At 43.4% G+C, this 14,033-nt stretch overlaps 1 protein-coding gene across 6 annotated transcripts in view; it reads right to left on the bottom strand.

The window, feature by feature from the left end:
• The window catches only part of NCEH1 (neutral cholesterol ester hydrolase 1), a 65,349-nt gene that overhangs the window by 8,568 nt on the left and 42,748 nt on the right, over positions 1 to 14,033 (bottom strand). For 5 of the 6 annotated variants that reach the window (XM_036349937.1, XM_036349939.1, XM_036349941.1 and 2 more), the window contains 2 exons: positions 12,147 to 12,375; positions 9,999 to 10,068 (listed from right to left, as the gene is read on the bottom strand). In XM_036349937.1, coding sequence (XP_036205830.1) covers positions 9,999 to 10,068; positions 12,147 to 12,375 — 299 coding nt within the window. Of the gene's footprint in view, positions 1 to 9,998; positions 10,069 to 12,146; positions 12,376 to 13,534; positions 13,574 to 14,033 lie in introns of those variants that run through there. The other variant, XM_036349943.1, reaches the window with a different exon arrangement.

The raw sequence follows: 14,033 nt of genomic DNA, 5'->3' as shown, positions 1-14,033 counted from the left end.
CTCCACTAGGTGGAGACATCTCACAGGGTTCTGGGAGGAGATCTCAATATTTTAACTCCAGTATTACAGCAGAATTCTTAATTCTTTCAGTGAAATAAATACAAATGCACTTTATGACTCAAGTTGTGAAAATAAAGGCTACTTGGTCTCAGGAAGATTCCATATATCATGATAAACTATTTTCCTGGTGGGCCAGGATGTCAGAACGTATTCTACTAACACACAAACATGAATTCAATTTTCAGATGTTGTTTCACAAAAGGTCCTAGTGATTTTGAATAAAGAGAAAATGGGTAAGCTTAAAAAAAAAAAATGCTCTTACCTCAAATCTTATCAGCCAGTTAGTAACTGGTTCAGATTAAACATGCTTAAATAGGTTATGATAAAAAGTCTTTCCGGCGCCCATAAAAACCTACCTCCCCACCCCTCCCTTTACCTTTGTTCAAGCTGGAAACATTCTCTAATTTTATTCAATTAAGAAGGGACACTCTTTGCACAGACTGGGGACTACAGTGAAACTAGATATCACTGAGGTCACCTCGTGTAAGATGAGCCTTCAAAGGAGCTTGAAATGGACCAGAGGAGCATAACAAAAGTTCTGTTGTATCCAGACACAGGAAACTGAGAATCAGGAGGAAATTTATGAGTGGTGGAGCCTAAGAAAGCATGTGTAAATATATGTATTGCCTGTTTGGGTTCAAAGCTATGTCCCTATAAAGTGCTGAGAGGATTCTGCCTTTTTTTTTTTTTTTTAATTTAAAAATTATAGATCTTGACTAAAAGCGCCTAATGAATTCTAGCAAACAGAGTCTCAATTTCCCCAACTCACTGCAGGGATGGATGACTCTGCAATGCCAGCGTTTGCCTATCTACTACTGTGCACACCTCCCACCAGAACAAACTTTACTGTACACTCAGGGATGAGGTCTAATCAAGTTAATCAAGGTGTGCACTCTATAAGAGTCATGTTCCTGCTAGGCGAGCACCTCACCACATGCTTGGCAGATGGGTTTCACTCGAATCTCAGAGCAAACCTGTGGGTTTAAGGATGAACATGGGAGGCCCAAGAAGGATGTGTCACTTGTCTACAACAGCTAGTAGGTGGCCAAGCTGTGATCTGAATTCACACAGATTTCAAAACCCATATGTGTCATATTCCCCCTTATAAAGTATATTGTCTTGAACACTCACAGGCTTTTACTAATGTGCGTGTAGTGTTCTCGCTACCCTGCCAAAGCAGTAAGTTCTCAAAAGTGTAGATTTCTGCCCGGCCAGAATGGCTCAGTGGTTGAATGTCGACCTATGAATCAGGAGGTTGAAAGGGCGAGGGCTACGCCCTCCATCTTACCCCGGATCCTCCATTTTGGGGCAGCAGCCATTAGCCATGTGCTCAGCAAGGAGCGTCTTCCTGGAAGCCCAAGCCTCTGCTAGCCACACCTAGGATTTCTTTAAACTAACCAATGATAATCAAGGGAAGTGCGCGCCATAGACACAACCACATCCTGTGTAACAAGACCCAGACTTGCGCCTGGCCAATCGGCAGGGCCCAGAGTCCTCTCTCCTCCCCCTACTACAACCCCCCTATAACACCCCTCTTCCCACAGGGCTCTCTCTCTCTCTGCCCCCTGCCGCTGCATCAGTGAGTGTGGTCGGGGAGCTCGAGCTAGCTCGAATAAAGACTCTTTTTGCTTTTGCATTGACTCGGCTGGCTCCCTGGTGGTCTTTTGGGGATCCTGAAATCTGGGCTTAACAAGGTCATGGTTCGATTCCCGGTCAGGGCACATGCCCTGGTTACAGACTGGATCCCCAGTATGGGGCATGCAGGAGGCAACCGATCAATGATTCTCTCTCATCACTGATGTTTCTATCTCTCTCCTCCTCTCCCTTCCTCTCTGAAATCAATAAAAATATATATATTTTTAAAAGTGTAGATTTCTGACACCCTAGAACATCTCTCACGATTTCAAGGGTTTTGCAATATTCTCAAAACAAGCCACCAAGCACAGTGTCTGGGCACAGGGCACATCTTGTGGATGAAAAAAGGGTGTCATAATAAACTGGAGGCCCAGTGCACAGAATTTGTGCACTGGTAGGGTCCCTAGCGGTTGCCAGCCGGGTATTCCCTCCCTTCCCCTAGCTGCCTCCCACCACCACCGCCACCCAGGGACTTATTCCCGCCCACCCTCACCCCCCCGCCAACCCCGCCCCCTGATCAAACTCCCAGATGAACTCCCAGTTGAGGGGACAATTTGCATACTACACTTTTATTATATAGGATCATAAATCCCTAACTGGGCAAGTCATGGTGGGTAGTGATGGCCCAGGCATATAACTTCTTTAGTTTTTAAGCCAGCCCAGTCCATTGTCCTTGCGCATCTAGGTTAACACACCTTTGAGATGCCAGAAGAGACCCCTGGAAGGTGTAACCACCCTCAAGACAGCACATAATCCTGTTAACTACCCTGTAATCTAACTAGGCCTTGCTTTCTCCCACCTTCCTGTCATCTTTCTTGTATTTCCTCCTGAATTCCAAATGCATAAACGAAACTGCAAAGTAACACTCTGGAGCATCGGACATCTTGCTTCCTGGCAACTGCCATCAGTTTTGGCTCAAATAAACGCTTATAAAAATTCTCTGCAGGTTTGGATGTTTCTTCTGTTGACAGTCTTTAGTAACATACTTTTCTTTCCTCCCAATACAATTTTAAAGATTTACTTCTTTTACATATAACACTATCTGTGGTGAGAAAAGTAATAAGCCATATGGCTTTAACAACATAAAAACAGAGAGTGTTCCTAACCCACCTACCCGTCTGGTACATCTCCAAGGACTCCGCTTCCTGCATCCTTATGCATAGCTCAGTTTCAAACTCCGTATGCACCGTGGGATAACCCTGGGAGCTTTACAAAAACACTGAGCCCCTCTACAAAGCATCCCAATTCATTTGATCTGGAGTAGAGCCCAGCATAGCTATATTTGAAGAAAAATTCCCCCAGGCAATTCTAATGTGCAGCCAAGGTTCAGAAATACCACCGAGTCCAGCCACATGGAGAGTCTTCTCTGAGCCAGGTCCTAATGCATTGATCCCTCTCTCCAACCCCGATGCCCTCCCCTCCCCCACCCAGCAATGCCTCATCAAATGTTCTGATCCTTTAAGTCTCATTTCAAATAATTCCACTTCTTCCGTGAAACCTTCTGAGAGCCCAGCCAAAAGCAACTCCCTCCTTCCTGGAAGCCCTACAGGTCTCCCTGAGGAGACATCCCTGGAAGCATATGGAAAGTCAGGATGACGTACTCAAGAGCTGGATGGATACCCACCTGAAGTGGGCAGCACCCACTTTATTAAGGGTCAGGGAGTTGGGATAGTGCTCAGAAAGACTGACAAGTTGCTCCTTAAGTCAGAGGCCGGTGCTGCACACAAGCCCAGTAGTTCCCGTAGTTGAAGGGAAATGTAAGTGGCTACAAGCCTGTGGAAGTTGAAGCCCTGAATGTCACTATTGTTCTAGTGACACTAACGCGTTCTCCCTCCAATAACCTCACCTGGAAACACTGTGTACAACCTTCCACTGCAGACAAGGACACCGAGTGCTCTTCATGTACTGCCAGTTAGGTGAAAGGTGCGCGTGACATTCCAGAATGAAATCATACACCTATGAGATCCGGCAGGTGTGAGATAAAAAGCTCACTCCTTTTTTTTTTTTTTCTTTTTTCCCCCCTTTTCACTATCTCCCAGGAGGAGCTCAATAGATTCATCTTGTGAATACAAAAAGGTTATTATTCACCGGAACGGTGTGGCTCAGTGGTTGAGCGTCGACCTATGAACTAGGCGTTCACGGTTTGATTCCCAGTCAGGGCACATACCTGGGTTTCAGGCTCCATCCCCAGTAGCGGGGTGTGCGGGAGGCAGCCTATTGATGATTCTCTCATCATTAAGGTTTCTATCTCTCTCTCCTTCTCCCTTCCTCTCTGAAATCAATAAAAATATATATTTTTAAAAGGTTACTGTTCTCATTCATAGAGCAGGTCTCTTCAACAGATCAATAATTGCATCCATATTGTGCTCTCTGTGAGAGACATCTCCAGAGGAAGTCCATTCCCCTAACAGAGAAAAGCTTCCTTTCCATTAAAACAGCGGTTCTCAACCTGTGGGTCGCGACCCCTTTGGGGGTCGAACGACCCTTTCACAGGGGTAGCCTAAGACCATCAGAAAACACATATACAATTAAATATTGTTTTTGTGATTAATCACTATACTTTAATTATGTTCAATTTGTAACAATGAAAATACATCCTTCATATCAGATATTTACATTATGATTCATAACAGTAGCAAAATTACAGTTATGAAGTAGCAACGAAAATAATTTTATGGTTGGGGGTCACCACAACATGAGGAACTGTATTAAAGGGTCGCGGCATTAGGAAGGTTGAGAACCACTGCATTAAAAGAACCTACACTAACACTGCACATGTGGGAGCACTGGGAATGCTTGATCATTTATCTTTTCATTCTTAAAATGTGGTTAGTGCATGAAGATTGGGGAAGGGTCCTCCTTTCTGGTTCTCCTCTCAAATCTGGCCCCTGGATAGAGCTTTGATGTATTTATGGTCCTTCGGCAAAAGGAGAGCTGAGGTTAGCAAAGGCTCGGCTGACTGGGTAAGAATCGCATCCACAAGAACTGACCCGTCAGGATGTGGCACCAGAACTGTGATCCATGCCCAGGATGGGATTCTCTGATGCTTCCTTCACCAACCAAGACTTCTGGAGTCCTATCTCCCTACACAGCAGGGAGCTCCCCAGACTCTCCGCCTTTATCTAACTGCCTCCTCCCATTCAGATGCAAACCTCCCCTTTCCCCTCAAAGGTAAACAGGGAGCCAGAGCACGCCCCCAGGTGGCTATGGAAGTCTAAGCAGGTTTGGTGCCTGGTCCTTCTGGCCTCCTTTCTCTGTCATTTCAGAAGCTAAACATAGCTCTAGGGTTCAGGCGTGGGTTAACTAGGCTCCCAGCCCCCTGTGGTTTGCAGTCCCAGGTGCTCTGTAGCCGCAGCGCAGGCTTTTTGTAAAGCTCCAGTCTCCTCCTCCCCTCCCCCAGAAATTTAAAAAAAAACACACACAAAACCACAAAAGAGAAACCGGTGGATTTTTGATAGTAGAAAACAAAACCAAAAAGCTTTAATGAAATGTCTAAAAAGGGGATTCACCAAGTTAACGATAGTGAAGAGACTAAAAGGACCTACTTCTTCCAATAAACCTTTCCCCTTGTTTTTTTTTTTTTTTTTTTTTTTTTTTATGGTTCTGTTACTGCCACCTGACATCTGACATCTGACGGGATGGGAAGAAATCGCCATCTACCGAGGGGAGTTTACGAGTGTAGTAAAGATTTCATTGAAAGCAAAGCACAACTTGAAAACTGTTTTCCTCATCCAAGAAAGCAACATAAGTGCTTTCCAGAACTTAACAGAACTCATAGGATTAAATAAAACGTATTAAATAGAATTTAACAATATGCTGTGTTAGCTTACATTTTATCTTTTTAAAAAAAGAAATTAAATCTTCCTTTTCCCTCATTTTTCATGATTCTGGTATTGTGTCTGATTATATAAACTATAGGTAAATAGATACCATCTCTTAAGAAAGATCCATATTCTAGCTAAACTGCAGTGAATGTTGTGAAAATAAGTTTATGAATATAAAATAGGACCTTCCTAGATCAGATAAGTGAGGCTACGTCCATGTATCCTTGGTATTATAAGTTTAAAAGATAAACGGTTTCATTTATTTAATGAACACGTATTGGGCAATGGATATGTAAAATAGTGGAGTGTTGTGGAAGCTACTGAGTAGAAGGCACAGCCTGTTTTTATACCTTGCGGCCTTTATCTACATCTCCCTTGCTGGCTCAGTCCCCAGAACCTTGAGCCAGTGCCAGCAACATGAACTGAGCAGTTCCAACTCCTGCTGCTCTCCTCATGAGAGGGGATCCCAGGGTCAGCCGGCCCCCAACCCTTGCCTACCAGCTTCCTCAGAGTAAACCTTCCCCCAGGCCTCACCCCAGGTGAAGGAAGCTGTGACCCACCACCACTCCCGTGGGCCTCGAAGATAAGGGAGCATTCCTGCTGGGGAAGGTGGGATTCCCGGAAAGCCGGGGCCCACGTCTTCCCCAAGACTCTCAGGATCACCCACCTTTAATTCTTCTTTTCCTTAGTCATCGTCAGAAGTATGAGTCCCTCTATCTGTCTTCTCTCATGTTTTATTCCCTAAATGCCCTCTGCCTCCTCCCCTTCCTCCCAAGCCCTCTCATGACACCACTTTGGACCTCCAGGGCCAACTCATTTTGTCTAACTAGGTTCTACTTGTCCATAAGACCTCGATTCCAAGATGACTTTATGACACCTTTTCTGATCCTTCAAACTGGGGTAAGATCTTACCTATTAGATTCCTCCATTACTACCTACCTTCTACTTCACATCACTTATCACACTTAGCAAGACTTGTTCAAGGTTTATTTTCTCACCTAGGTTTTATTTTCTCCCCTAGATTCATGAGGGCAGAAATGATGGCTGTCTTACTCACATTGTATGCCACCAGAATTTAACCTAGTAACTGGCACATAATACGGATTCAATAGATATATACAGGATAAAAGAAAGAGGAAAGATATAGCAGTGAGAGGAAATATGTTTTCAAGTCAGATGATACTTTCCAAGAGAAATATCATGATCATATGATATTGGCTATCCCTCAACTAGAGCATAGGTTATGCAGCTCTTTGTGGGCTGGTCGGCCTGGAGCCTAAGCATCTTAGCTCATCATTTCTGTGAAGGAAAGTGCTGAGAGTTCCAAACACGTGTTGGTAAATAAATTTGTCAGTTGGGCCTTTCCATTCTATGGGCTACAGCACTAAGCCTCCAGACCACTGGTTCTCAACCTGTGGGTCGCGACCCCTTTGGCGGTCGAACAACCCTTTCACAGGGGTTGCCTAAGACCATCCTGCATATCAGATATTTACATTACGATTCATCACAGTAGCAACATTACAGTTATGAAGTAGCAACGAAAATAATTTTATGGTTGGGTCACAACAGGAGGAACTGTATTTAAAGGGCCAGAAGGTTGAGAACCACTGCTTCAGACTGTCTCTAGCACCTTTGGGTATCTGAAGCCCTTCTATCTCAATTGTCCAAACTGGTTCTCCTGACAACCCTCTGAAGTCATTAAGCCAACTCAAAGTATATTTGCCTCACATACATGTGCTAAGCCTTGTGCTGGGTGATGGGGACCCAAAGGAAAGAAGGCATGATTTCTGTCCCAGCAGCTCACATTTGCGACACACACAAAAGAATCCTAACCCCACTTTGCACGTGAGGTTAAATGACTTGCCTGAGGTCACGCAGTCGTGGGTAATGATAATGGCCCACAGCTGCCATGCCCCCAGCTGATAACTTCTGGAAGCTACATTAGGCCCTACGGAAAGTCAAAAATGGAAGTGGTCCCTCCATGTTTTAGTTCTTCAAAAAAAAAAAAAAAAAATTCTTCAAAAACATCTCATCCATCCTTGTGTGTTTGATGATAAGCCTGAGAACACCTGTTTTACTTAAACCAGATGCTGACAGGTGGGGAAGGGCGTGTCGGAAGAACGCAGGCATGCTGCCAACTGCTTATATGGAAGCCCTGGAGGGTGAGGCCTGGGTGGAGAATCCTCATGGTGCCAAGGAAAGCAGGGCCAACTTTCCTCCTTCCCCCAGGCCTTTGAGGAGCTGGGGCTACACAGGAAACCGCGGAAGGGGCTCCGAGGCTGGTTCCCCAGCACCGAGCTGTGGGACCTTGCTCCGTACTGTGGCTCAGCGGCTTACACGGCCCTGGTTTCTTCTGGCCAGCTGCCCGGGCCAGATGACATAATCACTTAAGTGAAGGTTCCTGCATTACAACACTTCCCCGAGGTCCCTGGAGTGATCTGGGAGGCCTCCCTGAGAGGCCAATCTGCTGAAGAAGCAGCCACAGCACCACTCCAGGTGGCTCCACGGCTTCTGTGCACAGGGTCAGGGCTGCCCACAGGACTCGGGAGACCAGCCCTTCCATGGGCTGCAGAAGAAAGGATTCTCTGAGGTCTCAGATCTGGGTTGGGGGCAAGGAGGGAAATCTGCTGGCAGAAAGAGGTAGAGGGACCGGGGGAGCTGGGTAAGCTCAGGGCATGGAGAGTGGCTGATGGTGCCGTAACACCGTCACACTGTTACAGGACTGGCTTGATGCCGGGCCTCGGAATGGTTTGGCCTGGCTCAGTTCCCCACTCCAGCCCTGTGACTAGCTAGCTATGGGACCTCCCGCAGGTTACTTAACTTCTCGGGCATCAATTTCTTCATCTGTGAGGAAAATATCAAAATACTTCTCTTGGATGATTTATATGAAGATTAAGCAAGAGTCTATTCATTCATCCCACAAATATTTATTGAATGCCCACTATCTGCCAAGAATGTTTCCAGGCAATGAACAAAAGAGGCAAAAAATCTCCCTAATCTCTGCCTTAATGAAACTTACATTGCCCGTTTCCATTCACTACAATAACTACCTAATAAGTTTATGATCTGTCAGATGTCGATGACAGTTTTGGAGAAAAAATAAAGCAGAGGAAAAGTGGGTTGCAAATTTTTTTTTTTTTTTTTTTTTTGGAATGCGGTTCTATCTGTGAATGGAGGGGGGAAAACTGGTAGGTAGAGTTGTGTCTGCATCTGAAATTTTCATTATTTATTAATATTTTTACTATCAGTTTACATTTTTAAGTGTTTTTACGGCTCTTTGGGGGTATAGTTGACATAAAATAAAGTACACACATTTAAAATGTACAATTTGATAGATTTTTACATATGTATACACCCTTAAAACCACCACCACAATGAAGATAATAAACATATCCATCACCCTTCAAAGTTTCCTCCTGCCCCTTTGTAATCTATCCCTTCCACCACCCACTTCCCCAATCTGTCCCCAAGCCACCACTGTTCTTTTTTCTATTACTATAGACGAGCCCACATTTACTAGAAATCTATATAAGTGAAGGGTTGCAATTTTAAAAGGGGTGTCAGGGAAGGCCTAGCTGAAAGGATGACATGAGGAAAAGATGGCAAGGAGGAGAGACAGGTGTGCAACAGCACCTGCACCAGGTCCGCCACAGAACAGGTACCATGGTTTTGTATTATCACTATCCCCACATCTGGTATAAACACTCACATTCTGCTTAGTTTCCCAGAAAGATGGCTAATATAAATAACTGGTAGGAGCAACTCAAAAGATCAATACTAATATCACTACTAATAATGACAATAATAACTACATCGACGAAGATTCATTGTACTCATCACTGTTCACAAGGTCTGACTTACAGAACCTGAGTCTGGGAGAATTACTTTTACATCTCTTGGTTGCAGGAGAGATTTTCTCAAAATGCTGATTGGTTTTTAGTTTTTAAAAAAGCAGTAATCAGCCCAACCAGCATGGCTCAATGGTTGAGCGTCGACTTATGAACCAGGAGATCACGGTTCTATTCCCGGTCAGTGCACATGTCCAGGTTGCAGGCTCGATCCCCAGTGTAGGGTGTGCAGGAGGCAGCCAATCAATGATTCTCTCTCATCATTTATGTTTTTATCTCTCTCTCTCTCCCTCTCGCTTCCTCTCTGAAATCAATAAAAAAATAAAAATAAAAAAGCAGTAATCAAGCTTAAATGCTGTAGAAAACTGACTATATATCTCTCAATTTTCATTACTTCCTTTTCCAGAAGTTTCCAAAACTAAAATAAAAAAAAAAAAATAAGATGAGGCATTATAAAGAGAAAAATTCTAAGTTATATCTGAAATTAGTTTGTGTAACCTTGGGAAAGTCACCTCATCTCTCTGGGCCTTTATTTTTAGACTTTATTTTATCACTTGTAAATTAAAGTAACTGCACAATTATCTAGGATCCTTTCTTAAAATATTTTCTATGACTAGTATTAATTACTTACTCAATGGAGACAATGACAGCATTCAACTCCTCAGCCATTGCTGTACACAGTTCATCATAATATCTGATTTCTAAAGGAAACAAAGGAGCAATCACTATTAAACAAGTTATTTAGTACTGTCTATTCTTCAGTTCTGCTAATTGTGAATCCCTTTTAGACTTGGACTTAAATTATTAACAATAAAAAGCAAATGTGACCATAGGTCTCCTTAATACAGTTACGTATACAAATGCAGAATTTAAATCAGTTTCTGATAAAATGCAGTTGCTACATAATAACAGGAAATCTACATTAGATTGCCTTTGAATGTGTTTTTAACTAACTAGAGATTTGTTTCATACTGGACTCTATGAAATGCACCAAATTCATTTTGCAGCTCTTCAAATGTATGTCTTTCCAAAAATCACAGCCAATAAGCAGTTTTCTCCTGAGAACCATAAAAATTTTCTCTTTTAACACCTGCATTTTATGTAATTCAGGAAAATCACCAATTTGAAGAATGTGGTATTTTGTTTAAATCAACACATAACAAACTAAAATTTTAAGAACTCTTAGCAATTCTTAGAAAGAGAATCCAAAGATTTGCCATGACAGCAGCAATTTTATTATGCAAAAAATCAATCCCTTAGCTGTTCTCCCAATATATTAAGAGCAGATTGTGTCAACAAAAAGCCAAAATATCACCTTATCCATAGGCTTTCTAAGGCAGTCTTAGAATTAGAAGTTTAATAACAACATAACCATCTACACACCTCCCTCAGCCTGATGCTTCCTGTGACAGTAGTGTTCAGTCAAAATTAATATGGAAAAGGCCAGGTTGGCTCTTACAATCTACACCATTCCCGGCCTCCAGTGTAATGTCTCACCTGGCAAGTGTCTGATGGTACAGACTCATTCTTTTCTAGGAAAAAGATTCTATTTTATTAATTTTTATATCCCATCACCTAGCACATAGTAGAGTGAGCACAGGTACAGGTTTGCATGCAACTGTTTGAGTTTTTGTACCAGAAGGCCTGCCCTTCAGGAAACCTCTCAGTCCTAGGCAAACCCACCTGCTCAATAAACATCTCTTGAAAACGTCAACAAATCAACGATTAAAGAATTATGAACATGGAGTTATATGAAATGGGATTACTATAAAGAGCTATACTTTCGGCCTTTCCCTCATAAAAAAAAAAAATATGTTATTAAAGCAAAACAAGCAAGCAAACGAGAACCAGATGCCAAAGCTCCGGGTTGAAGATGAGGAAGTAGCTCCATGAAAATCGCAGGTGGCGATAAGGCCCTCACTTCCTCCCCGGTTTGCATTCTGCCCGCTGCTCCACCTGCCAGCGTGCCATTTTGATCCCGTTCTGCTCATGAAAGAAATTCTACCCTAAAGAGACCATTCTTGAACTCTGTAAGAGCACTTCCTTTGCACGGTGGCACACTTTTGTATTTCCACCCTTGGTTTCATAAGCAGATGAAATGTAGATGAGTTAACATGTGCATTTGGGAACACCTGTTCTATTTCATAGAAAGGGGGTCCTCAAAACACAATGAAATCCCACCTTATTTGGGAGCAGAAAGCTATTGACAGCACTTTGTAATAAGTTAGTCTATGATTTAGGTCCCAGGAAATATTTTCAAAACAGTCGACCTTAATTAACAAACAAATAAGCAAATAGGCAAAAACCTTTACGTAGGGCAGTAATGGCGAACCTTTTGAAAAGCTCGGCGTGTCAGCATTTTGAAAAACCCTAACTTAACTCTGGTGCCGTGTCACATATAGAAGTTTTTTTATATTTGCAACCATAGTAAAACAAAGACTTATATTTTTGATATTTATTTTTTATATTTAAATGACATTTAACAAAGAAAAATCAACCAAAAAAAATGAGTTTGTGTGTCACCTCTGACATGCGTGTCATAGGTTCGCCATCACTGATGTAGGGTATAATCACCGAAACCAGGACACTTTCAAGCATGAAAAGGACACACCACTAATACTTCTGCTGGGATAATAGGGGCAACTGGGACTGCCCACAGGGACCAAGTCAAATGGTCCCCCTCTCTTTACCCAATAAGAAAGTCAAACTCAATTACACACACACCTCTCTCCCAGGGCCAACCACAACCCCAAAGAAACTTAAGAGGACCAGGACATACTTGCGCTTGCCAAGGCCCAGCCTCCCCCGTGGATATAAACAACGCTGCGTTTCAGTGGCTCTCCTGGCTTTGCAGGGCCTTCAAACACTCTGACTTCCACGCCGTCAAAGTCAGTGTCGGTCACATTCACCTGAGCAGTTGACCATGCGCTTTTCTTGCCAAAAGAACCGATGATAAAATTCAGTGCGAGCAGGTGATGGCTCAGGCCCAGGTAGTGCATCAGGTTACTCTGCAGGGTGAGGGAGGGAATACAGAGGGAGAGGGTGGGTCAATTTTGTCATCACCAGAGCCATACTCACCAATGCTCAGTATTTAAATTCTTACAAGGACTTGCTGCCACTTTTAATACAGTAACAAACTGCTTTTGGAGCTTACATAATTATTTTCATACATTAGATTCCCTTTGATTTTTCAAAATCAGCTCTGAGAGGGGACTGGGACAGGTATCTTCAGTCCCCTCTTATCACAAAGGCGTAGAAATGAAATAAACTTGCCCACTTAGATGGGTAAATGGCAGTTCCGGGACTGAAACCTGGAACTCATGAATTCCAGAATTCAGTCCTTTTTGTATGTTCTTCCACCAGCACATCACAGTTGAAAAGCATAGAAGGAGTGAAGGAAAAATACCTTATTTAAATGAAAATAAGAGGAAAGTTTTATATTTAAGTATTTTTAAACTTGTATATTTAAGTCTGTCTGAGAGTAGGGCAGGGGTGGGCAAACTTTTTGACTCGAGGGCCACAATGGGTTCTTAAACTGGACCGGAGGGCCGGAACAAAAGCATGGATGGAGTGTTTGTGTGAACTAATATAAATTCAAAGTAAACATCATTACATAAAAGGGTACGGTCTTTTTTTTTTTTTTTTAGTTTTATTCATTTCAAACGGGCCGGATCCGGCCGGCGGGCTGTAGTTTGCCCACGGCTGGAGTAGGGGAAAGGAATAAGGTGTGAGAGGGAAGAGCAGTGTCGACTGCAACCCTGTCATTGAGAAGCAAGCTAAGCCAGGATCCCAACCAGGATCTTTCCAGCAATATGCAAAGAACATACAGCACCCTCGCTTCCCCTCGGAGCCCCAAGGGCATCGAGCTCCGCATTAAATGTTCACAGAAAGTTATTTGGTGGAGAAGGAGCATAGAGAGAAGAGACCCAAGTCATCCCTTCAGCAAAGACCTTGTGGGATGCACTCCTCTCTCTTCCCCTCTTATACAGGCCCTTCCTATTGAGTGCACTTGTAAAACTGACCTCCCTACAAGACTTCCTAGCCGAGTTTCAAAGACAGAGACTTGGAAGCAGCAGAGACCGGTCAAGCTAGAGAGGCTCAGAAGGGTCAGAGTGATTGGAAACTTGTCAGGCACACATGTGTGAACTTTCTCCAACCGGCTCTTACCTGCCAGAAGGGAAGCAGCTGGAGAGCAACAGTGCCCTTCTGTAGACCACGAAACAGAACACTGATGATTAGCGAAATATTTAATGCCATTGGAAGATCCAGGAAGCAATGATACCAGCAGAAATCAGGACTAGATAAAGTCTGCAATACCCATCACACAGCTTCCCAGCACAGTGTGCGTGGCGCAGTGAAGAGAGTACCCACGTACTGTCCCCCAGAACCCCTCAGCCCCTGGACAGCCAAACTCCTGAGCCCATTATCCCAGTGTCCCATATAAATATTATTATGCAATACATATGCCTGCCATGAAAAGAGTTGGAAAGCACTGTGTTCTAAATCCACTGGCCAGTGTTCATGAAAGCAAAAAGCAAAAAGCAAAAACACCTAGAATAGTGGCTGGTACACACTAAGCCTCATATGGTTAATGTGGGTAGTCTACCTCTGATCCAGAAGATCGCTGCATCTTCTGGAGTCAGCCTGGGGGGATAGGTAGTACAAT

Source organism: Myotis myotis, unplaced genomic scaffold (genome assembly GCF_014108235.1).
Source record: "Myotis myotis isolate mMyoMyo1 unplaced genomic scaffold, mMyoMyo1.p scaffold_m19_p_2, whole genome shotgun sequence".
In the NCBI taxonomy this organism is placed as follows: domain Eukaryota; kingdom Metazoa; phylum Chordata; class Mammalia; order Chiroptera; family Vespertilionidae; genus Myotis; species Myotis myotis.
Note: the sequence above shows the minus strand (reverse complement) of the source record. Positions and strands in the feature narration are given on the sequence as shown.